At 40.3% G+C, this 24,281-nt stretch overlaps 1 protein-coding gene across 3 annotated transcripts in view; it reads left to right on the top strand.

Annotated features, from left to right (window-relative positions):
* Positions 1–24,281, top strand: part of FMN1 (formin 1) — a 437,404-nt gene that overhangs the window by 319,560 nt on the left and 93,563 nt on the right. For all 3 annotated transcript variants that reach the window (XM_018054501.1, XM_018054499.1, XM_018054500.1), the window contains one exon: positions 17,978–18,070. In XM_018054501.1, the coding sequence (XP_017909990.1) occupies positions 17,978–18,070 (93 nt within the window). The remainder of the gene's footprint in view (positions 1–17,977; positions 18,071–24,281) is intronic.

Genomic DNA, 24,281 nt, shown 5'->3' with positions numbered 1-24,281 from the left:
GGTGGTCTTCCTGGTATGAGGAGTTTAAGCTGCCATCTTAAAGAATCTAAAGATATTATTGTGTGTATCCCTTGTGGGCTTACCTCCTTAGCTCAGTCAGTGAAAAATCTGCCTGCAATGCAGGAGACCTGGGTTTGATTCCTAGGTCAGAAGATGCCCTGGAGAAGGAAATGGCAAGCCACTCCAGTATTTTTGCCTGGAAAATCCCATGGACAGAGGAGCCTGGTGGGCTCCAGCCCATGGGGTCTCAAGAGTCGGGCACAACTTAACGACTAAACCACCACCAACACTGTGTGTATCAGGTGTTGAACCAGGATCCTGCCCCAAAGTAGCACTATTGTTTCTTGGCTGCCCTTCCCTTCCTTTCCCTTCCCGGATTAGCACTCTTCCAGATCTGCCCTTTGGCACTCAGGGAAAGTCACAGAGGCTATAGTAGGGCAGAAAGGCTTCTCTGCCCAGTGCCCAGAAGCTCCACAGCATCCTGTTTGGTTCATTCTCCATCCTTTACTGGCCTCTCTTCTACTGCTTGCTTGTAACCTCTTCTCTTTTTTGCCTAGCAATTCAATTCCATGGTTTTAAATACTAGTGTTATGCCTATGACTCACTGGTGTGATTTGTATCCCAACCACATAGCCTCGACTGCAGACTATTATGTATAATGTGGGTGTGTAATTGACATCTCAAACTTCACTTCAGTTCAGTTCAGTCGCTCAGCCATGTCTGACTCTGCGACCCCATGAATCGCAGCACACCAGGCCTCCCTGTCCATCACCAACTCCTGGAGTTCACTCAGACTCAAGTCCATCGAGTCATTGATGCCATCCAGCCATCTCATCCTCTGTCGTCCCCTTCTCCTCCTGCCCCCAATCCCTCCCAGCATCAGAGTCTTTTCCAATGAGTCAACTCTTCACATGAGGTGGCCAAAGTACTGGAGTTTCAGCCTTAGCATCATTCCTTCCAAAGAAATCCCAGGGCTGATCTCCTTCAGAAGGGACTGGTTGGATCTCCTTGCAGTCCAAGGGACTCTCAAGAGTCTTCTCCAACACCACAGTTCAAAAACATCAATTCTTCAGCGCTCAGCCTTCTTCACAGTCCAACTCTCACATCCATACATGACCACAGGAAAAACCATAGCCTTGACTAGATGGACCTTAGTTGGCAAAGTAATGTCTCTGCTTTTGAATATACTATCTAGGTTGGTCATAACTTTTCTTCCAAGGAGTAAGCGTCTTTTAATTTCATGGCTGCAGTCACCATCTGCAGTGATTTTGGAGCCCCAAAAAATAAAGTCTGACACTGTTTCCACTGTTTCCCCATCTATTTCCCATGAAGTGATGGGACCTGATGCCATGATCTTCGTTTTCTGAATGTTGAGCTTTAAGCCAACTTTTTCACTCTCCTCTTTCACTTTCATCAAGAGGCTTTTTAGCTCCTCTTTGCTTTCTGCCATAAGGGTGGTGTCATCTGCATATCTGAGGTTATTGATATTTCTCCCAGCAATCTTGATTCCAGCTTGTGCTTCCTCCAGCCCAGTTTCTCATGATGTTCTCTGCATGTAAATTAAATATTCAGGGTGACAATATACAGCCTTGACGTACTCCTTTTCCTATTTGGAACCAGTCTGTTGTTCCATGTCCATTTCTAACTGTTGCTTCCTGACCTGCATATAGGTTTCTCAAGAGGCAGGTCAGGTGGTCTGGTATTCCCATCTCCTTCAGAATTTTCCAGTTTCTTGTGATCCACACAGTCAAAGACTTTGGCATAGTCAATAAAGCAGAAGTAGATGTTTTTCTGGAACTCTCTTCTTGCTTTTTCAATGATCCAGCAGATGTTGGCAGTTTGGTCTATCGTTCCTCCGCCCTTTCTAAAACCAGCTTGAACGTCTGGAAGTTCAGGGTTCACGTATTGCTGAAGCTGGCTTGGGGAATTTTGAGCATTACTTTACTAGCGTGTGAGATTAGTGCAATTGTGTGGTAGTTTGAGCATTCTTTGGCATTGCCTTTCTTTGGGATTGGAATGAATACTGACCTTTTCTAGTCCTGTGGCCACTGCTAAGTTTTCCAGTTTTGCTGGCATATTGAGTGCAGCACTTTCACAGCATCATCTTTTAGGATTTGAAGTAGCTCAACTGGAATTCCATCACCTCCACTAGCTTTGTTCGTAGTGATGCTTCCTAAGGCCCACTTGACTTTGCATTCCAGGATGTCTGTCTCTAGGTGAGTGATCACACCATTGTGATTGTCTGGGTTGTGAAGATCTTTTTTGTACAGTTCTTCTGTGTATTCTTGCCACCTCTTCTTAATATCTTCTGCTTCTATTAGGTCCATACAATTTCTGTCCTGTATTAAGCCCATCTTTGCATGAAATGTTCCATTGGTATCTCTAATTTCTTGAGATCTCTAGTTTTTCCCATTCTATTGTTTTCCTCTATTTCTTTGCACTGATCACTGGGGAAGACTTTCTTATCTCTCCTTGCTATTATTTGGAACTCTGCATTCAAATGGTTATATCTTTTCTTTTCTCCTTTGCCTTTCACGTCTCTTCTTTTCACAGCAATTTGTAAGGCCTCTTCAGACAGCCATATTGCTTTTTTGCATGCCTTTGGGGATGGTCTTGATCCCTTTCTCCTGAGCAATGTCATGAACCTCTGTCCATAGTTCATCAGGCACTCTTGTCTATCAGATCTAGTCCCTTGAGTCTATTTCTCACTTCCACTGTATAATTGTAAGGGATTTGATTAGGTCATACCTGAATGGTCTAGTTGTTTTCGCCACTTTCTTCAATTTAAGGCTGAATTTGGCAATAAGGAGTTCCTGATCTGAGCCACAGTCAGCTCCAAGTCTTGTTTTTGCTGACTGTATGGAGCTTCTCCATCTTTGGCTGCAAATAATATAATCAATCTGATTTCAGTGTTCACGATCTGGTGATGTCCATGTGTAGAGTCTTCTCTTGTGTTGTTGGAAGAGGGTGTTTGCTATGACCAGTGCATTCTCTTGGCAAAACTCTATTACCTTTGCCCTGCTTCATTCTGTACTCCAAGGCCAGATTTGCCTGTTACTCCAGGTGTTTCTTAACTTCCTACTTTGCATTCTAGTCCTCTATAACAAAAAGGACATCTTTTTTTGTGTGTTAGTTCTAGAAGGTCTTGTAGGGCTTCATAGAACTGTTCAGCTTCTTCAGCATTACTAGTCAGGGCATAGACTTGAATTACCGTGATACTGAATGATTTGCCTTGGAAACGAACAGAGATCATTCTGTCATTTTTGATATTACATCCAAGTACTGCATTTCAGACTCTTTTGTTGATTATGATGGCTACTCCATTTCTTCTAAGGGATTCCTGTCTGCAGTAGTAGATATAGTGGTCATCTGAATTAAGTTCACCCATTCCAGTCCATTTTAGTTCGCTGATTCCTAGAATGTCGATGTTCACTCTTGCCATCTCCTGTTTGACCACTTCCAATTTGCCTTGATTCATGGACCTAACATTCCAGGTTCCTATGCAATATTGCTCTTTACAGCATTGGACCTTGCTTCTATCACTAGTCACATCCACAACTGAGTGTTGTTTTTGCTTTGGCTCCGTCTCTTCATTCTTTCTGGAGTTATTTCTCCACTGATCTCCAGTAGCATATTGGGCACCTGCCGACCTGGGGAGTTCATTTTTCAGTGTCCTATCTTTTTGCCTTTTATACTATTCATGGGGTTCTCAAGGCAAGAATACTGAAGTGGTTTGCCATTCCCTTCTCCAGTGGACCATATTTTGTCAGAACTCTCCACCAAGACCCATCCATCTTGGGTGGCCCCACATGGCATGGCTTAGCTTCACTGAGTTAGACAAGGCTATGGTCCACATGATTAGAGTGGTTAGTTTTCTATGATTGTGGTTTCAGTCTGTCTGCCCTCTGAATCCATCTCTTGGTGCCTACCCTCTTACTGGAGTTTCTCTAACCTTGGCCGTGTGGTATCTCTTCACAGCTGCTCCAGCAAAGTGCAGCTGCTGTTCCTTATCTTGGACATGGGGTATCTCCTCACAGCTGCCACCACTGACCTTGGACATGGGGTATCTCCTCTTGGCCACTCACTGCTCCAGTGCCAAGCAGCCGCCGCTCACCCAGTGTGTTTGGTTAAATGTTTGTCTCCAACATTTACCAGAAACAAAAGTGCAGATACTCAATAGTTTGATGGTACGCTGCTGCTGCTAAGTCGCTTCAGTCGTGTCCAACTCTGTGCAACCCCATAGATGGCAGCCCATCAGGCTCCCCTATCCCTGGGATTCTCCAGGCAAGAACACTGGAGTGGGTTGCCATTTCCTTCCCCAATGCAGGAAAGTGAAAAGTGAAAGTGAAGTCGCTCAGTTATGTCCAACTCTTCGCGATCCCATGGGCTGCAGCCTACCAGGCTCCTCCATCCATGGGATTTTCCAGGCAAGAGTACTGGAGTGGGTACCATTGCCTTCTCCGTTTGAAAGTATGAGTATTTGCAAAACCCCTAAAGGTGTTTTGTAGGGCTAGAGACCACCCTGTCTCCTGTGATCGATGTGCAGCTCACTCTAAAATCCCATCTCTGTGGAAAAAGAAGGGGCTTCCCAGGTGGCTTAGTAGTAAAGAATCTGCCTCCAATGCAGGAGATCCAGGTTCCATCCCTGGGTGGGGAAGATCCCCTGGAGTAGGAAATGGCAACCCACTCCAGTATTCTTGTCTGGAAAATCCTGTAGACAGAGGAGCTTGGCAGGGTACAGTCCATAGGGTTGCAAAGGGTCAGACATGACTGAAGCGACTTAGCATACAGGTGGAAAAACAAAGATGTCCATAGGATTGGAAGGCCAGGGAATTGGAGGGTTGCCTTCCTGTGAAATGTCTGCTCTGCACTAGGTCCAAACTTTGTGAAAATTGAGCTCCTTCTTCATTATTCACAGGCCACACTCACTCACAATCGCAAGCACTGTGAGATCAGTGAGGCTCTACTGAATCTATGGGGATGCTCCAGAGGCCAGACTTCTCCAATTCACTTATATTCTCTTCCTACCCATAAAGGTCTGCATCCATCTCTCCCCCTGAGAGAGATCCAAACTCCTCTTCCTCTGTTAAAAAAGACAGTATCCCATTTCCCTGAAGCCAGAATGTTCCTGAGGCCTCATCTGGAGATCCTGAGATGTTTGACTCCAAGAATGTATCAGAGACTTGTTTCTTATAATGACTATCCCCTTTCCAAGAATTCTGAATCTAGCTTTTGAGATGTTTTTTAAAAAAACATTTATCTCATATCTGAATAAATGAATAGTAATGAAAATGACATGGTATCCAGTCTCCATGTGTTTTCCCTAGCCCCTGCCTCTATCTGTCTAGGTTTATTATACATATAAGGATGTATTTTTGTGTGGTTGTATATGTATATACTAGAGACAGATTCTATCAGGGCACTAATAACTGTACTGCGCATATGAGTGTATTCATTTTGTAGTTTACTTGGTAGTTTATTCATTTATTTAGCAACTACTCTTTGAGTGTCTTGTTTGGACTAGACATTATATCAGGTGCCAGGGAGGTAACTAAGTACACTCCTTCTGCCTAATGGAGAAGACAACCAAATAATCTTGAAAATCATAGTTACAAAGGGGAAGTACACCATGCTGTGAGATTGTGTAATGGAGAAGACCTCATTCATATAGAGTGGAGAGTCAAAAAGAAATCCCAATGATGTGCCCTGAGACCTGAGATGAAAATGATGACTAACCACTAACCAGGCCCCGGTTACCCAGAGGATAGAAGAGAGTGCGTACATAGTCATGCATAATAGGTTGCCTCAGTCATGTCTGACTCTTTGTAGCCCCCCAAAAATCCCCTCTCCATGGTATTTCCAGGCAAGAATACTGGCGTGGGTTGCCATGCCCTCCTCAAGGGATCTTCCTGTCCCAGGGACCAAATCTGCATCTCTATTGGCAGGTGGGTTCGTTACCACTGGCACCACCTGGGAAACCTAGAGGAAAGATCCCTGGCTAAAAATACACCCTGATGACGGGAAGGAACTGATGGAGTTTGAAGAACTGAGAGAGGGCCACTGTGGCTGGAGCACAGAGTGAGGCTGGGGAGGGGCAAGAGTCAGCTTATTCAGGGCCTGGCAGTGGCCAGTCTCTAAGAGCTGGTGGGTTTAAGCAGGGGATTGGCATAATCAGATGTGTATTTTATGAAGATCACTGTGACTCCAGTGTGAAGGACAAATCTGGAGGGAGCAAGGGTGTGGGAGAAACAGCCAAGAAGGCATCTCAGCAGTCTGGTCAGAGTGATGGGCTGCAGGGCTCCTGTGGAGATGGAGCTATGGGATAGACAGGTACATGCAGGAGTTAAGAGTCCCACAGATGGGACTGAAATGTCGATGCAGATATTGTCTAGCAAGAGACCACCACATAAGAGAAGAAATGTTCAAAAATTTGAGCATTTAATGGCTGAGTATAGAAAGATGAGGCTGCAAAGGAGACAGAGCAATTGAGGTAGGAAGAAAGTCAGGGATGCTGGACCCAGAGCCAAGGGACAAATTATTTCAAGATGGGAGCATGGGCGACAGAGTGGAATCCTGCTGGGCGGTGAAAGTTTTTTTTAAGACAGTGACAGTAGGGAGGGATTCACTGGTAACTTGAGGGTGTTCTTTCCCTTGTCATAATTGGGGTGAAGTAAATTTCAATGGGTCTGGGACTAAGTGGTAAATGAGAAACAGAAAAAGTGAGTATGGGCAAAGATGGTTTGGCTGTGAAAGAAATCAGACTATTTATAACAGTGATTTGTTGTTTACTAAACACATAAATATTAGGAAAGTCAACTTGTTTAAATAATTTGTGGGCCTGTTATTGTTTCATTGTTCCTGGAAATGAGAATAATAAAGCCATGTACAGTATGTATTCTAACTAGGCTTAGGACTGTTGGAATATTTTAAATGGATAAAGAATAGTTTGAATAGCATTTTACTGCTCAGTATACAAAATGCTTTTTCATGTACATCTCATTTAGTCCTCAAGAATTTTATATATCAGAAACCAAGAATCAGAGAGGTATTAAATAACTTTCCAAGGCAATAAAGAGTGAGGAAAACTAAGAATAAGTGAATGTATCTTTAGATTAAGACTAGTTCAAAGAGAAAAAATTTTAATATATTAATTATCTATATGTGTATATATTACAGATATATATACAGTGGTCTACCACAATTAAAAAATATGCCAAAGCTCTTGTTTTAATTTGTTAGAAGTTAACAAAATTCTTTCAGTCCCATGCTTATATTTCTCTTAAATACAATTATTTGTTTACTAAGTCTTTTATTTTTATAACATTTATTGGTATTTCTGAAGACTAATATGTTTGATTTCTCAAATACATGTGTATTCAAAACTCATTTTCCACTTCACATCCATGGTTTAATAAATATTATTGTAACAGTTATAATGAAGATACAAATGGACCTGAGATTTGAAAAATGATTCTATCTTGTAAAAGAAGCACAGATTGGATATTCTTTACTTACATGCTCATTATAGTTTCAGTTTACGGCTCAGACTTTCTAATTAACTTTTCTTTAATAGGTTTATTGAGATACATGTAGATACCATCTAATTCACCCTCTTAAGGTGTACAATTCAGTGATTTTTGTTATATTTGCAGAGTTGTGCAACACGACTGAGCTACTTCACTTTCACTTTTCACTTTCCTGCATTGGAGAAGGAAATGGCAACCCACTCCAGTGTTCTTGCCTGGAGAATCCCAGGGATGGGGAAGCCTGGTGGGCTACCATCTATGGGGTCGCACAGAGTTGGCCATGACTGAAGCGGCTTAGCAGCAGCAGCAGCAACCATCAACACACTCAATTTTAGAAAATTTTCCTTACCCAAAAAGAAGCCTCATGTCTTTTAACCATCATCCCAGTAATCTTTCTATCCCTCCTTCCCCCCATTCCTGGACAACCCCATACTCTGCTTTTCATCTTATTTGTTGTTCCATGAGTCACCAGGGAAGCCATCAGTTCAGTTCAGTCACTCAGTCGTGTCCGACTCTGCGACCCCATGAATCGCAGCACGCCAGGCCTCCCTGTCCATCACCAACTCCCGGAGTTCACTCAGTGCTCCCATTTCCAGCATCAGAATCCAAGAACATGAAATAGGCACTTTCTGTTTGCAGCTTTTGTTTATTTTTAACTTGTTTATTTTAAACGTTCGACTTTAAAGTATAAGCTGATACTTTCCTTTATGTAGCCTTCTTTAAAAAATGAACATGCAGAAAGCAGCCGCAAAATAGCATTCTCATTTGTGCCAAACCTTTAACAAGCAAATTTTTTAAATTACTGATTTTTTTAAATTTACTGATTTTATGTATGATTTGCCTCCCCCATAGAAGTCCTTGATTTGAATTAGCTCAAAGTGTTTTTTTATATCTTTTTTAATGCATTGGATGTAATATAATCCCCCAGCCATTCAGTTCAAGGCCAATACCGTAAAAAGATATTGTATAGGTTCATCACGCTAAGACCGCTATTTTGATTTCTGAATTTGTTTTTAAATTTATCTTAATAAAAGTATGTTTGGGGCTAGATAACTTAAAGCTGTTTGTGTGTACATGTTGCTTGATGTGAAATGCACTAGGAAGAACACTATATACTGTCTTGCTGTTACTAAAAAAGCCTTGAAGTACAGTATGTTGTTGTTCAGTAGTTCAGTCATGTCTGACTCTGTGACCCGTGGACTGCACAATGCCAGGCTTCGCTCTCCTTCACCGTCTCCCAGAGCTTGCTCAGCATGTGTCCATTGAGTCAGTGATGCCATTCAACCATCCCATCTTCTGTTGTCTCCATCTCCAGCCTTCAATCTTTCCCAGCATCAGGGTCTTTTCTAATGAGTCGTCTCTTCGCATTAGGTGGTCAAAGTATTGGAGCTTCAGTTTCAGCATCAGTCCTTCCAATGAATATTCAAGATTGATATCCTTTAGGATTGACTGGCTTGATCTCCTTGCAGCGTTAAAGTAAATAACCCATATGTTTACATGCAATTCAGATTATGAGAAACAATAGTTACTGTGTTCCATTCCCATTAAGAAATTTTTGTTGGGGATCCATTCACTACAATGTCTGAAGGCAGAGATTTTAGTCTTCCCCCCGCCCCCACTGATGTATCCCTAGTATTGAATACAGTTTGTGGTAGACAGTTGGTATACAGTGACTGTTTGGGGAATTGATGTATTTATTGAATGAATTTCTTTAGAATAAACTCCTTAACCCAGCAGTCTATGCTCTACATAATCTAACTCTGACTTGTATCTCTCACATAAACCTCACTGGTGTAATATAAACATTTGTTTTAGTTTCTTAGTTCTTTTTTAAAATCACTTTCTTTTTATTGAGCTATAGTTGATATACAAAGTTGATACACAACATTCACAACATTTAAAGGTTATATCCCATCTCTAGTTGTTATAAAATATTGGTTATATCCCCTACGTTGTACTATATGTATATCCTTATAGCTTATTTTTTTAAACATAGTAGTTTCTACATCTTAATCCCCTACTCCTATATTGCCAGCCCTTGTGTCCCTCTCCACACTGGTAACCACTAGTTTGTTCTCCATATCTGTGAGTCTGTTTCTTTCTTGTTATATTCAATAAATTGTTTTATATTTTTAGATTCCACATGTAAATGATATCATACAGTATTTATCTTTCTCCATCTAAAGTATTTCACTTAGCATAACCCTCACCAAGTCCATCTGTATTGTTGCAAATAGCAGGATTTCAAAATTTTATTCTTTTTATGGCTGTGTAGTATACCACTGTGTATATATACTACATCTTCATTCATCTGTTGATGGACACTTAGGTTGCTTCCATATCTTGGCAATTATAAATTATGCTGCTTTGAACATTGGGGTGCATGTATCTTTTAGAGTTAGTGTTTGGGTTTTTTTTTTTTTTTTTGGATAAATGCCCAGGGGTGGATTGCTGGGTCATATGGTAGTTCTATTTTTAGATTTCTGAGGGGCCTCTATACTGTTGTCCATAGTGGCAGCACTGATTTACATTCTCACCAACAATATGAGGGTTCCCTTTTTCCCACATCATCACCAACATTTATAATCTGTGATCTCTTTGATGATAGCCATTCTGCCAAGTGTGAGGAGGATGTCTCATTGTGGTTTTAATTGCATTTCTCTGATGATTAACAGTTTTGAGCATCTTTTCATATGCCTGTTGGCCATCTGTATTTCTTTTTGAAAAAGTGTCTGTTCAGATCTTCTGCCCATTTTTAAAATTGAGTTGTTTGGGTTTTTTGATGTTGTTGTATGAGTTGTTTATATATGTATCTATAGATAGATAGATACAGATATTAACCCTTTATCAGTCATATCATTTGCAAATATTTTCTCCCATTTATTAGGCTGTCCTTTGGTTTTGTTGATGGTTTCCTTTGCTGTGCAAAAGCTTTTAAGTTTAATTAGGGCTCATTTGTTTATTTTTGCTTTTAATGCCTTTGCTTTAGGAGACAGATCCAAAAAATATATAGTTGTAATTTATGTCAAGAAATGTTCTGCCTATGTTTTCTTTTAGGGGTTTTGTGGTTTCCAGTCTTATATTTAGGTCTTTAATCCATTTTGAGTTTATTTTTGTATATGGTGTTAGAGAATATTCAGTTATTTCTTTACATGTAGCTGTCTTGTTTTCCTAGCACTACTTTTTGAAAACACTGTCCCTTCTCCATTGTATATTCTTACCTCTTTTGTCTTGGATTAACTGACAATAAGTTCATGGGCTTATTTCTGAGCTGCCTGTTCTATTCCATTGATCTATGTGTCTGTTTTTGTGACAGCCCTGTAATATTTTGATTACTGAAGCTCTATAGTATATAGTTAGCATGATTCCTGCAGTTTGGTTCTTCTCTCAAGATTATTTGGCTATTTGGGGTCTATTTTTGTTTCTGTACAAACTTTAAAATTATTTGTTCTAGTTCTGTGAAAAATGTCCTGGGTATTTTGATAGGGATTGCATTGAATTTGTATATTGCCTTGGGTAGTGTGATCATTTTTAACATCATTAATTCTTCCAGTTCATGAACAGTCTATCTTTCCATCTGTTGTGTTGTCTTCAATTTCTTTTCTCAATGTTTTATAGTTTATCCCAGTATAGTTCTTTTACCTCCTTAGTTAAATTTATTCTTAAATTTTTTTATTTTAAATATTTTATTTTTTCCAATGTGATTATAAATGCAGTTGTTTCCTTAAATTTCTCTTTCTGAGAGTTCATTGTTAGTGTGTAGAAATTCATTAGATGTCTGTATAAGAAATTTTTTTATGTATTATTGAATTCAGTTTGCTATTTTTTATTGAGGATTTTTTCATCTATATTCATCAGTGATTTTGATCTGTAATTTGTGTGTGTGTGTTATGTCTTTGTCTGATTTTGATATCAGAATGATGCTGGCCTCATAGAATGAGTTCAGAAGCATTCCTTTTCCTGCCTTTTTCTTTTCTTTTTTTTTTTTTTTTTGAATAGTTAGACAAGATAGGTGTTAGCTGTTCTCTAAATGTTTGGTAGAATTCATCTGTGAAGCTATCTAGTCCTGGACTTTCATTTGTCAGGAATTACTTTTTATTACTGATTTACTTTGATTAGGTAATTGGCCTGTTCATATTTTCTGTCTTCCTGGTTCAATCTTGGGAGATTATACATTTATAAAAATTTGTCCATTTCTTCTCAGTTGTCTACTTTATTGGCATATTTAGTAATTTTTCATACTGTCTCAGTTTTTGTGTTGCTTTAGCAATTCTTTGAGTTAGTTCTTTAAGCATGGAGCTCAGAGAAAGGCTAGGGATCTTATACAACTGAAGAACAAGTAGAACTGGCCCAGATCGAAGGAAAGGTTGAGTAGGAATTAAGTAAACAGAGAGGGGAAAAAGAGGGAATCCCAGATTTAAAACGCAAAGCCTAAATGCATCTTTCTTTTTCTCTGAAACTATATTCTGACTTCATTACAAAGACCAGAGGTCCTTCACTCATACAGAAAAAAAATGTATACCCTATTTTCCTTAAAAATGCCCATGTACATTTGATCTGTTAAAATGATTAAACATGTATCAGATTTTGATGATTGTATGTTAGCCTTGCCTCTGTATCCTTATAACCTACCCATGCTTTTTAAGCGACTCAATAAGCTTTATTCCTTGTTCTTAAAGGTTAAAAAACAAACACACAAACAAAAACAGACAACCACTTAGAAACTTAACAGTCTAATATTTGAAATCTCAAAATATTCAAAGCTATATCTTTCCTTCCTCTAAAATATTTGACAATCAACCTATTTTTGTAGGTTTTTTTTAAATAGAGGGATATTTGATGTACAATAATATATAAGCTTTGAGTATATGACATAGTGATCCACAATTTTTAAATATTACACCTCATTTATAGTTATTATAAAGTAATGGCTATACTTTATATTTTAAATGCTTTACAAGTACTTAACCTTTAGTTAGTATCTCAATTTAGCATCAATAATTTTATTATCTAATATATACATATATATTTAACCTTGGGAGATTATACGTTTCTAAAAATGTGTCCACTTTTTCTTGGCTGCCCATTTTATTGGCTTATATTAATAGTTTTTCATACTGTCTCAGTTCTTTGTATTGCTTTAGCAATTCTCTGAGGTAGTTCTTTGAGCATGGAGCTCAGAGACAGGCTAGGATAGGATATTACAAAGTATTTTAGAGAATGCTTTCAATATTTCATCTCTCCCAGTGATCTATTAGTAACTAACTTCAGGAATTAATATATTCTTTAATTCTGTCAAATTAAATAGAAAAAGGAGAGAGAGAGAAAGCATCCTGGGTGACTTTGGCTTCTAATGGAACTCCTGGCACAGCCCTATGTGAGGCAGCCTTGGTGGTCTAGCAATATTGTGTACGTGTCTCCTGGTTGGACAATTAATGACACTGGGGCTTTGTCAGGGACCTCTCTCCTTCATGCACTGCCAGTCTCCAGTGTCAGTGTTAATTAGTCTTCAGGTCTGTTGGTCTGCTCGAATGCATCCTGGATAAGCCGAATTAATAAGTGGGAGCCGGCCAGCTGCCTGGCCATCGAATATGGCACTGCACTCAGACAGTCAGAGGGCAGCCCTGTGCTTTGATCGTGTGGAAAAGTTTAATTCTAACAGGCCACATGGGAGGCTGTGCCCGTTGCGGTGCACAGAGGACCTCGGGGCCCAGCAGGGAAGCTGCTGTCCTTTAGACTGGTTTCAGTGTTTCTCATTTCAAACCCAGGAGGCTCGGAGGCCCCAGACACTTACTTCACATTTTGCTTCATCTTTCCCCAGTAGTTTCTTCCTTGAATTCTCATAGTGGGTGGTAGATCATCAGGAAGGGAACAAAAATCATTATCTCTTTGTTCCAAACAGATTGGCACTGAGGTGTATTTTCATAAATAGAGTGTGTAGAATTTGTAGGACATAATCTCCAGCCATGACTCTCTTGCTGTTCTGCCTATGACATGTTTCCCAACCAATTTTACAAAGTTATAAAAGTGACAGATTATAATATATTGGATGCCACTTGCTAGTGCCAGGTGTTCTGCAAACCACTTTACGTGCATTGGCTCATTTAATTCGTGTATCTTGCCTGTAGGGCTTCCCTGATAGCTCAGTGGGTAAAGAATCTGCCTGTAATACAGGAAACCCTGGTTCGATTCCTGGGTTGGGAAGATCTGCTGGAAATGGAATAGGCTACCCACTTCAGTATTCTTGGGCTTCCCTTGCGGCTCAGCTGGTAAAGAATCTGCCTGCAATGTGAGAGACCTGGGTTTGATCCTGGGTTTGATCCTGGGTTGGGAAGATCCCCTGGAGAAGGGAAAGGCTATCGTGCTTGTGATTAAGGGGGTCCCCATTTTGCAAATGAGAAAAGCCACAACCCACCTGCACTCAGGTAGGTGTGGCTCCAAGCACCAGCCTTTTACCGCACCACCACCTGGCCAGTCTGGGGAGTTTCATGGACGTCATGGACTCTGTCACCTCAGCCAGCACAAAGGGAGGACCACAGTGATCAACCCTTTCAATTCAGGCAGACACAGAGGTTTCATTGTGTAATTGGGAAAAGAAGCTCTACGTTGGGCTTTGCTTTGCCTAGGAAGAAGTAACCTTAAAGAAATTACCATCCTGGCTTCAGTTATGTCCTTTTACCAAAATGCAGGCCTGCCTCACTGTGTATTATTTGTGTTCATGAAACATAGTTCTCTATGAATGAAACTGTTGGAATATGAGTGCAGTAGAAGCCCAGTTAATTTGAAACCCTCTCCCAGTTTATATCGTGAGAATAAATATGGCTTCATAATCATAGTTTGGTATCATCAGAAAATTTTATGTGGCCATAAAAGTTCATTGGAAAATGTCAGTTCTTGAAACTAGAACTCTTCCAAGGTGTGTCTGATCAGTCTCCTGCATCTTGGTCTGCTGCCACAACTATTCAGTCAGGAGGATAATCTTTGCTACTATCCTGTGCCTTCCAGCATGAAGTGGTAGTTGTTTGGGGCTCAGAGGTTAAAGGGTCTGCCTGGAATGCGGGAGACCTGGGTTTGATCCCTGGGTCGGGAAGATCCCCTGGAGAAGTAAATGGCAACCCACTCCAGTATTCTTGCCTGGAGAATCCCATGGAGGGAGGAGCCTGGTGGGCTACAGTCCATGGGGTCGCAAAGAGTTGGACATGACTGAGCCACTTCACTCACTCACTCACTCACTCACTAAAAATACACTAAGCACTTTCAACATCAGCTTGGGACAGTCACAGTGTTTACAGAATAAAGAGACTGGGACCTGTTGATGTACCTAGGGAGGGAAGTGAAAGTGTTAGTCGCATCTGACTTTTTGTGACCCCTTGGACTGTAGCCTGCCAGTCTCCTCTGTCCATGGGATTCTCCAGGCAAGAATACTGGATTGGGTAGCCATTCACTTTTCTAGGGGATATTCATGACCCAGTGATCGAACCCAGGTCTCCCGCATTGCAGGCAGATTCTTTACCATCTGAGTCACCAGGGAAGCCCTAGGAAGGAAGGAAAAAGTAAAGAGACAAGGAGGTCATATTACACCCCTGGAGAGCCCACTCAGTCTGGGTCAAAATTGCTAATTTTTTTTTCCACTTTCCTTCACATAAGAATCTTATTGAGGATATCTGATGCTTTGGCCAGATGCATGGAGGTCTCTGGACAAGTTTGGGGATGAGTAAATGAAACCGTGGTGATTTTGCAGGGATTAATGTAAGTAGACAAATATAATAAAAGGTAAAACATAAATGCTCTCTGGAAGATAGATGTTCAAAAGATTCAAAAACTTTCGATTGGAAGGGTTTTATGGTGGTGGTAGCATCTCAGGAAAACTTTTTTAGGATGAATAGGATTTTATCAAATGCACTAGAAAGTATGTAGGGAGTGAGAGCAGGGTGGACAAAGAACCACATGAGTGCAGGCGTGGAGCTGGCAACACTGGTTGATATAATTTGGAAACATTGTGTAATTTTGGTCTCATTAGTCAAATATATGGGAAAATATAAAGCTGAAAAGGGGAAAGGCCTTAAATCTCAGCCTGGAAGTTTGAATTCATTTGAAAGAGCAACAAGAATCCATTAAGAGTTTCATCTTTTATTGTCCCTTTGCCTTTTTGTTTTCAGAGGATGATCTTGCATTTTAATCCATAGAGACTAGAGAAAATTTAAGTTTCAAAGTTAAGTTTTGATCACCTCTCCCTTAAAACAAAAAAGAATGGAACAAAACCAATATATTCACCGCTTCCAGCTCTATCTACACTATCCCTCTTCCCTCGATCTCTGATAGCTCTAGCTCAAAGTCATTATTTTGATAATAGAACAGTGATGGGAAGGGAGGTACTTATCATTTTGGTCACAGTATAAATAGAGAAAGGAATGGACATACTGATAAAGCTTTTAGGACTTACGTGAGTAGATAACCTATGAGAAATACAAAAACAGAGTAGAAAAGGACAACTCTCCTTTTTCTTGCTCTAATAACTGGCTGGGTGCTGATGTAGAGGACCCACTTGGAATAAAATACAATGACATATTTCCCTGGTAGCTCAGTATGTAAAGAATCTGCCTGCAAGGCAGGAAACCCGGGTTCGATCCCTGGGTCAGGAACATCCCCTGGAGAAGGAAATGGCAACCCACTCCAGTATTCTTGCCTGGAAAATCCTATGGACAGAGGAACCTTGTGTCCATGGGGTCGCAAGAGTTGGACACAACTGAGCAACTAAACCACCGCCGCACATTTTGGACTTGTTGGTTTAACATGCATTTGAAAAGCACTGGTAGAGTGTTAGGTTCGTAGGAGAGAACTAGCAAAGAGGTAAAGGAAAATCGTACAACAGTAGAAAATTATTAAGTAGGTATTGTGGAGAGGACAAACATACTGACAAATAAAGGTAAAAAGGTGGGAGTAGAGGGAGGGGTGTTTTGAAATAATGATTGACTGGTTTTAAGGTATTTGTTCCAGATAAGATGGATCATTAAAAAGAAAAAAGAAATGAATCTTTGCATTCCAGTGGACAAAGGTTTCCTAGATAGCACTAGAGTGATTATCAGAATAGTTCACCATAGATATTCAAAATAAATTCTATTAAAAACTTTTGGAAAATAACTATGTCAATGGGAAGAGCCTGCATTTAGGCCCTTGTGTCCTGCGATCAGCCTCATGATCCCAGGAGAAAATCCCTGGAGGTGATTCTGAGATTGCAGCTGATGCTGAACTAAACAGAATTCCCTGCCATCATGCTTTCATCTACAATACAATCTGATAGTCTCCCAGAGTCATCTAGGATTTCAGCAATCTAGGTGGCAACATTGTAAGAGAAAATGTCAAGTAACTAATTTCGAAGGACCTCTTTTGCCCTTTCTGTGTTTCAGGGCTGTTGTGCTTGTGGATTACTTCACATGTTCATAGTACACATTCTGGGATGCTGGTTTTGGAAACACCAAGTTCTTGTATACGAATTTCCTGACATAAATAAAAGCATCCTTTCTAACCGTACTCTTCCAAAATACCTTCCTTTGTGCTTCTGTAAATTCCTCCAAGAATATACCTTTCTCTATTTTTTGAACCATTTATGGTGATTTGTTTATGGTGAAAATCTGGTGCTTTAATATATTCTTTTGATCAATGGCATGTCAGTAATTTGTGGCCGTGATCAACAGACAAAAGTGATCATGACTCAGCTCTAGCTTGGGAGAAGTGAAGCCTTTTTTCCTACCTAGTGCATTTCTGCCACTGTGCAAACGTATCAAAACTTTGGGAAAATGACTCTTGCCTAGGTTAACTGTCTTTTGTGACAGACTTGTTACAGGTAATTGTAGTTTCCATGTCACCAAATGAAAACTATCTGAGGGGTCTTGATTACCAAAAAACAATATGTGGTAAATTCTGGATATCCTGTCTGTAGTAAATGATATTTAAAATGATTTCACATGTTTTAGTAAAATATCAATGGGAAGGGTAGGTGAACAAAAGTGAAGAGAGGTTTGATCCTCCCCAACCTGGCTTCTCATGCTGTGCAGTGGTTCAAGACCTGGGAATTTTTGCAACATCTATTTTAAGCTTTTGGACTATGAATCTGAAGAGGATCTGGGCTCTTAATTTGCTAGGACTAGTCCTTACGTTGCTTTTGCCTCTCTTTTCGAGAGACCAAAAAGCAGAGTTTTTCACCTGTGCCAAGTCAGAAGTTTTGCTGCGTTTCTTTAAAAAAATTAAAAGAGGTTGAAGGTGATGCATTTCCCTGTTCCTGAAGAAAGTTATAGAATGAGTAATAATTGTTGTTTTTTGGTTTTGCTTTCTGCCCTGTCATTTGGATAAATAGTGATGGGTAAGGATTTCCCACTTAATGCTGAGCACAGAGCATGAGTTCAGCAAATCTGTGTTCTTGAGGAAGTCTGACTGCCACCTTCTCTTCACAGCAAGTGAGAAGCAGATGGCAGTCGTGTGTAAGGAGTCGCCAAAGGAGTATCTGCAGCCGTTCAAGGACAGCCTGGAAGAGTTCTTCCAGAAAGGTAGGAGATGTGACATTCTGAAATGTCCTCCTGTCCCCCATCTTCTCTGAGCCCCACCACCCTGCACATCCTGCCTGAGCCCTGGCAGCGCCAAGGATTCCATTAGACCAACTTCCATGGTGGATCTATACTCAGTGTAGATGAAGCTGTCCTGTAACCTTCGCATCACCTCTCAAATGTGCTGTAATAGTTTAAATCCTTTAACATTACTCCTGTTTCTATAAACTTCGCGAGGGAAGGCTTTCTCTTTGTCTCTTGACGGTTCCCCAGAGGATCCTCAATACCTGTGAGCTGACAGGTGACAGCCGTGCAGCCTTACGCAGTCGTGTGGGCGGATGGTGATTGTCTTCCTGGTTTTATGAGTGTAGCAACTTGGAAACTGGTAGTGTATTTTCCATTCCTTTTCAGAAAGGAAAATTGGGGCCAGGTGAATGTCACACATCCAATCACTTGGCACCCATCGGCCCTCAGGGGTTAGCAGATGGAAATGATATACATGAGACCCAGTACTGACTTAAAAATCGTACCGAATTATGTTCCTTCCTCCATGGTTTTGGCAGGACTGGGGAACTTTTGTTGAGCCCTGGTAGTGAGTATGAAAGTTTAATGCCTTTTGGATATTTCCTATTCTGGTTTCTCAAATCCAACTTATGATGTGAAACAAAAATAAGTGTGGGGTGCAATTTTCAGTTGTAAAAGAAATAATTCATGGGGAATGTAATGTACAGGATGGTGACTGTAGTTAATAATACTGTACTGTGTATTTGAAAGTTGCTAAGAGAGTAGATCTTAAAGCGTTCTCATCGCACACACAAAATTTGTAACTCTACATGGACGGATGTTAACTAGACTTACTGTCATGATCATTTCACTATATATATATGTGTATGTGTGTGTACATAATCATTATGTTGTACACCTGAAGCTAATATAATGTTTTATATCAATTATATCTAAATAAAGAAAAAAAAGTGTGGAGTAGTAAGAGGGAGCTTTTGTCTCTGCTCAAAAGCCAGGGGAAATGCATGTAGGAACATTTAGTGGTTTATTAGCATGCTATTTCTATTTATTAATAAGGCCACATGATACCAAACTATCAACAAAAGACCTTTAAGCAGAGTAAATCCATAAAGTATGGCCAAACCACCTTGGGAACTGGCAGGGAAATTCTCAGTCCATGAGTCAGAGAAACTTCATTCCAGCTGGCCCCTTGGTACAGAGTTCATTGCTCCCTCCTCCTGGATGAGGTCTCATTTGTGCTGAAGCAGAAGTCAGAGTTCTCTCTTGGCCGCAGCTGAACCTCAAATATGATGGAAGTCCTGGCACCAGGCCAAGGTATCATTTTGAGAACAGACAGTAATACCAACATTTATGAGTTATATGGCTAAAATTAGATTTTATATGTGATTTATAAAGTAGATGCATTGCTTTTTTAATTTTTTTAATTGAACGATAATTGCTTTACAGAATTTTGCTGTTTTCTGTCAAACCTCAGCATGAATCAGGCATGGGTATACATATATCCTCTCCCTTTTGAATCTCCCTCCCATCTCCCTCCCCATCCCACCCCTCTAGGTTGATACAGAGCCCCTGTTTGAGTTTCCTGAGCCATACGGCAAATTCCCGTTGGCTATCTATTTTACATATGGTAATGTAAGTTTCCATGTTACTCTTTCCATACATCTCAGCCTTTCCTCCCCTCTCCCCATGTCCATAAGACTATTCTCTATGTCTGTTTCTCCATTGCTTCTCTGTAAATAAATTCTTCAGTACCATTTTTCTAGATTCTGTATATATGCGTTAGAATACAATATTTATCTTTCTCTTTCTGACTCACTTCACTCTGTATAATAGGTTCTAGGTTTATCCACCTCGTCAGAACTGACTCAAATGTGTTCCTTTTTATGGCTGAGTAATATTCCACTGTGTATATGTACCACAACTTCTTTATCCATTCATCTGTTGATGGACATCTAGGTTGTTTCCATGTTCTAGCTATTGTAAATAGTGCTGCAAAGAACAATGGGATACATGTGTCTTTTTCAATTTTGGTTTCCTCGGGGTATATGCCTAGGAGTGGCATTGCTGGGTCATATGGTGGCTTTATTCTTAGTTTTTTAAGGAATCTCCATACCATCTTCCATAGTGGGTGTATCAATTTGCATTCCCCACCAACAGTGCAAGCGCATTCCCTTTTCTTCACACCCTGTCCGGCTTTTATTGTTTGTAGACTTTTTCATGATGGCCATTCTGACCTGTGTGAGGTGATATCTATTGTGGTTTTGATTTGCATTTCTCTGATAATGAGCAGTGTTGAGCATCTTTTCATGTTTGTTAGCCATCTGTATGTCTTCTTTGGAGAAATGTCTGTTTAGGTCTTTTTCCCCACTTTTTGATTGGGTTGTTTTTCTGGCATTGAGTTGGATGAGCTGCTTGTATATTTTGGAAATTAATCCCTTGTCAGTTGTTTCATTTGCTATGATACATTGCTTCATGTTTATTTCATGTATAGCTTAAATGGCCTAAAGAGGACACATTTCCTTTTGCTTACCTCAAATTAATAATTTCTACTTTTGACATATGTATAAGGAAACTTGAAATGAGGCTCACGTGTGCTTAAATTTCATTCCTTTTTTCCCCATTTCTGGATCTTTTAAAATTCTTTTATTGAAATCTAGATGATTTACAGTATTGTGTTAGTTTCAGGTGGGATATATATGTGTATGTGTATATATATATAAATATTTATATTCTTTTTCAGATTCTTTTCCCTTATAGTCTAGTATAAAAGATTGAGTATGTTTTCCTGTGCTATGTAGTAGGTCCTTACTATCTATAGTAGAGACGGAGGAGCCTGGAAGACTACAGTCCATGGGGTCGCGAAGAGTTGGACACGACTGAGCGACTTCACTTTCACTTTTCACTTTCATGCATTGGAGAAGGCAATGGCAACCCACTCCAGTGTTCTTGCCTGGAGCATCCCAGGGACGGGGGAGCCTGGTGGGCTGCTGTCTATGGGGCCGCACAGATTCGGACACGACTGAAGCAATGCAGCAGTAGCAGCAGAGTGTATATGTTAAGCTCAAACTACTAATTTATCCCTCTCCCTACCCTTCCTTTCTCCTTTGGTAACCATACTTTATTTTCTTTGTCTGTGAATCTCTTTCTGTTTTGGAAATAGGTTCATTTGTATCATTTTTTTAGATTCCACATATAAGTAATAACATCAGATATTTGTCTTAACCTGTCTTATTTCACTTAGTATAATAATCTCCAAGTCCATCCATGTTGCTGCAGATGGGATTTTTCACTTTTATTTTTATAGCTGAGTAATATTCCATTGTGTGTATATGTATATATATGTGTATATATGTGTATATGTGAGCTTCCTGAGTAGCTCAGCTGGTAAAGAATCTGCCTGCAATGTGGGAGACCTGGGTGGTTGGGAAGATCCCCTGGAGGAGGGCATGGCAACCCACTCAAGTATTCTTGCCTGGAAAATCACTGTGGACAGGGGAGCCTGGCAGGCTACAGTGCACGGGGTCACAAAGAGCTAGACATGACTGAGTGACTAAGCACAGTGTATATATATATATATATATACACACACACACACACCCCATCTCTCTATTTATTTGTCTGTCAGTGGACATTTAGGGTGTTTCCATGTCTTGGCTGTCCATTTCTATTTTTAATTGCTCTTATTTTATATCTGAAAAATTCTGCAGTGAGAATGCCTGGATATTATCGGTCTGTATGCTATAATGGCCTTATGTTCTTTTCAAATTAGCTAGCACTTCAAAACACATTGCGAACTTTATTCCTTTTGTTGGAAAAAGATAAATATGAATAGATTTAGAACACTGAAAATCTTCTTCAATGCCTTGGAAAAGGATTTGCAAATCACTCTTGGCCATTCTGTTTTAATTTCTTCTCTACAAGGTTTCTTAAGAAACTTTTGATCTGTTCTGAGAGTAGGAATGGAGCTGAAGCAAACTGAACCTTGTGTCAAGAAAGCAAGGATGTGGCCAGAGTAAGCTGTCCTAAGAAAGCCCTAGAGCAGTGGTTCTCAACCTTGGCTGCATACTAGGGTTGCCTGGGGGAGATTTTTAAAATTTCAACACCCAAGCTAAATTCCAGACCTACTTCCAGGATCTCTGGGGGTGAGACCAGGCATCGGAACTCTTTTTTTTTTTAAACTCCCCACATAATCCCAGTGTGCAGCCCAGGTTGAGAACCACTGTTGTCAACCTTAGTTCACCTTTTAATGTTTATTCAAAAATATTTCTTCAAAGCCCACTATGTGTTAGGCATTGTGACAGAAGCTGACAATCCTAAGAAGAACCATAGACTCCTTGTCCCTCTCCCAGGGATCGACTCACTGGGGAAAGGTCTATAATTGAATAAAGAAGTCACCTCTTCTTAAACCAGCAGAATGAAGGGAAGTTGAGAAGGACATAGGAATAACCTCAAATTATGGTTAAAACAAAGACAGCCAAAATGAGACACGAAAAGAATTTGAAGGAAAATTACTGTTCTAAAAAGAATTTTAAAATATAAAAATAAAGCTTAAACATTCCCAATATCATGTGGTGAAAAAGAGCCGCTGTTGAAATACCTGTTACTGTTGACTCATTACTTAACCGAGTTGGTCAAAAAAGCAGTCTAGATCTATGTTGGCCTGGATGGTAGGCACTGGCCACGTGCAGCTGCTGAGCAACTGAAATGTGGCTGATCCAAACTGAGACATGCCATAGGAATCAATCATACATCAGATTTTGAAGACAGTCCCCCCAAATATTTCTTCTTTTTTATATTGGTTTCATGATAAATAGCATTTTTTTCTATGTTGGGTTAAACAAATAAAATATATTTTTAATCTTAATTGACTTGTTTTCATTTTAAAGCATGGAGACTAGAACATTTAAAATTGTTTCTGTGGCTTGCTTTGAACTCGACTGGACAAGCTGTCTAGAAGCATGATCCCTTGGCCTTTCCCACCATATTCCTTCATTCTCTTCTCCACATAATTGTTTTACCTTCCGAGCTTATTAAATCCTGGGTTACTGGGACCCAGTATCACAAACTCGCCTCTCCCCACTCATTCTCTGGATCTGGCTGCCGTTTGGCTCTCAGATGTGAGTGCTTAACTGAAGGAGGTGATAGCATGCTGCTTCATCAGGCTGCCTCTCTGTGGTTCACGGTGTGGGGCCTTGCTATATTGCAGTATATAGAAATGAAATAGCTCTTGGCTACTGCAGAGTTCCACATAGCAGTCCCTTTCTTCTGGAGATGGTTCATTGATTCACAGAAAATGTGGGATTTCCTGTCTACTATAAATATGCATTATCCAGCCTGGATAATCATGTTTTTATAGCAGTTATTAGAAGTTTAGGTGCCATCTACTGTGCTACTCATTATAAGTAGCAACATTATTCCAAGTGCTACTCAGTTCAGTCACTCAGTCATGTCCGACTCTTTGCTGCCCCATGCATGGACTGCAGTACACCAGGCTTCCCTTTCCATCACTAACTCTCAGAGCATACTCAAACTCATGTCCATTGAGTCAGTGATGCCATCTAACCATCTCGTCCTCTGTCGTCCCCTTCTCCTGCCTTCAATCTTTCCCAGCATCAGCGTCTTTTCAGTGAGTCAGTTCTTCACATCAGGTGGCCAAAGAAACAAAAATTGCTGCCAGTTAAGCCAGGACTTGTCACAGATTACAAGATGTACCCCAGTATCAAAGATGCTAAAATATGAAAATTCCATCAATTTTGAAACTGATGTGATATGGTACTATAGTTCAGTTCAATCGCTCAGTCCTGTCCGACTCATTGAAACCCCATGAACCGCAGCATGCCAGGCCTCCCTGTCCATCACCAACTCCTGGAGTCTACCCAAACCCATGTCCATTGAGTCAGTGATGCCATCCAACCATCTCATCCTCTGTCGTCCCCTTCTCCTCCTGCCTTCAATCTTTCCCAGCATCAGGGTCTTTTGAAATGAATCAGCTCTTTGCATCAGGTGGTTAAAGTATTGGAATTTCAGCTTCAACATCAGTCCTTCCAATGAACACCCAAGACCGATTTCCTTGCAGTCCAAGGGACTCTCAAGAGTCTTATCCAACACCACAGTTCAAAAGCATCAACACTTTGGTGCTCAGCTTTCTTCACAGTCCAACTCTTACATCCATACATGACTACTGGAAAAA

Source organism: Capra hircus, chromosome 10 (assembly GCF_001704415.2).
Source record: "Capra hircus breed San Clemente chromosome 10, ASM170441v1, whole genome shotgun sequence".
NCBI classification, from domain to species: domain Eukaryota; kingdom Metazoa; phylum Chordata; class Mammalia; order Artiodactyla; family Bovidae; genus Capra; species Capra hircus.
The sequence above is the reverse complement of the archived record's forward strand: the minus strand, read 5'-3'. Positions and strand labels throughout refer to the sequence as shown.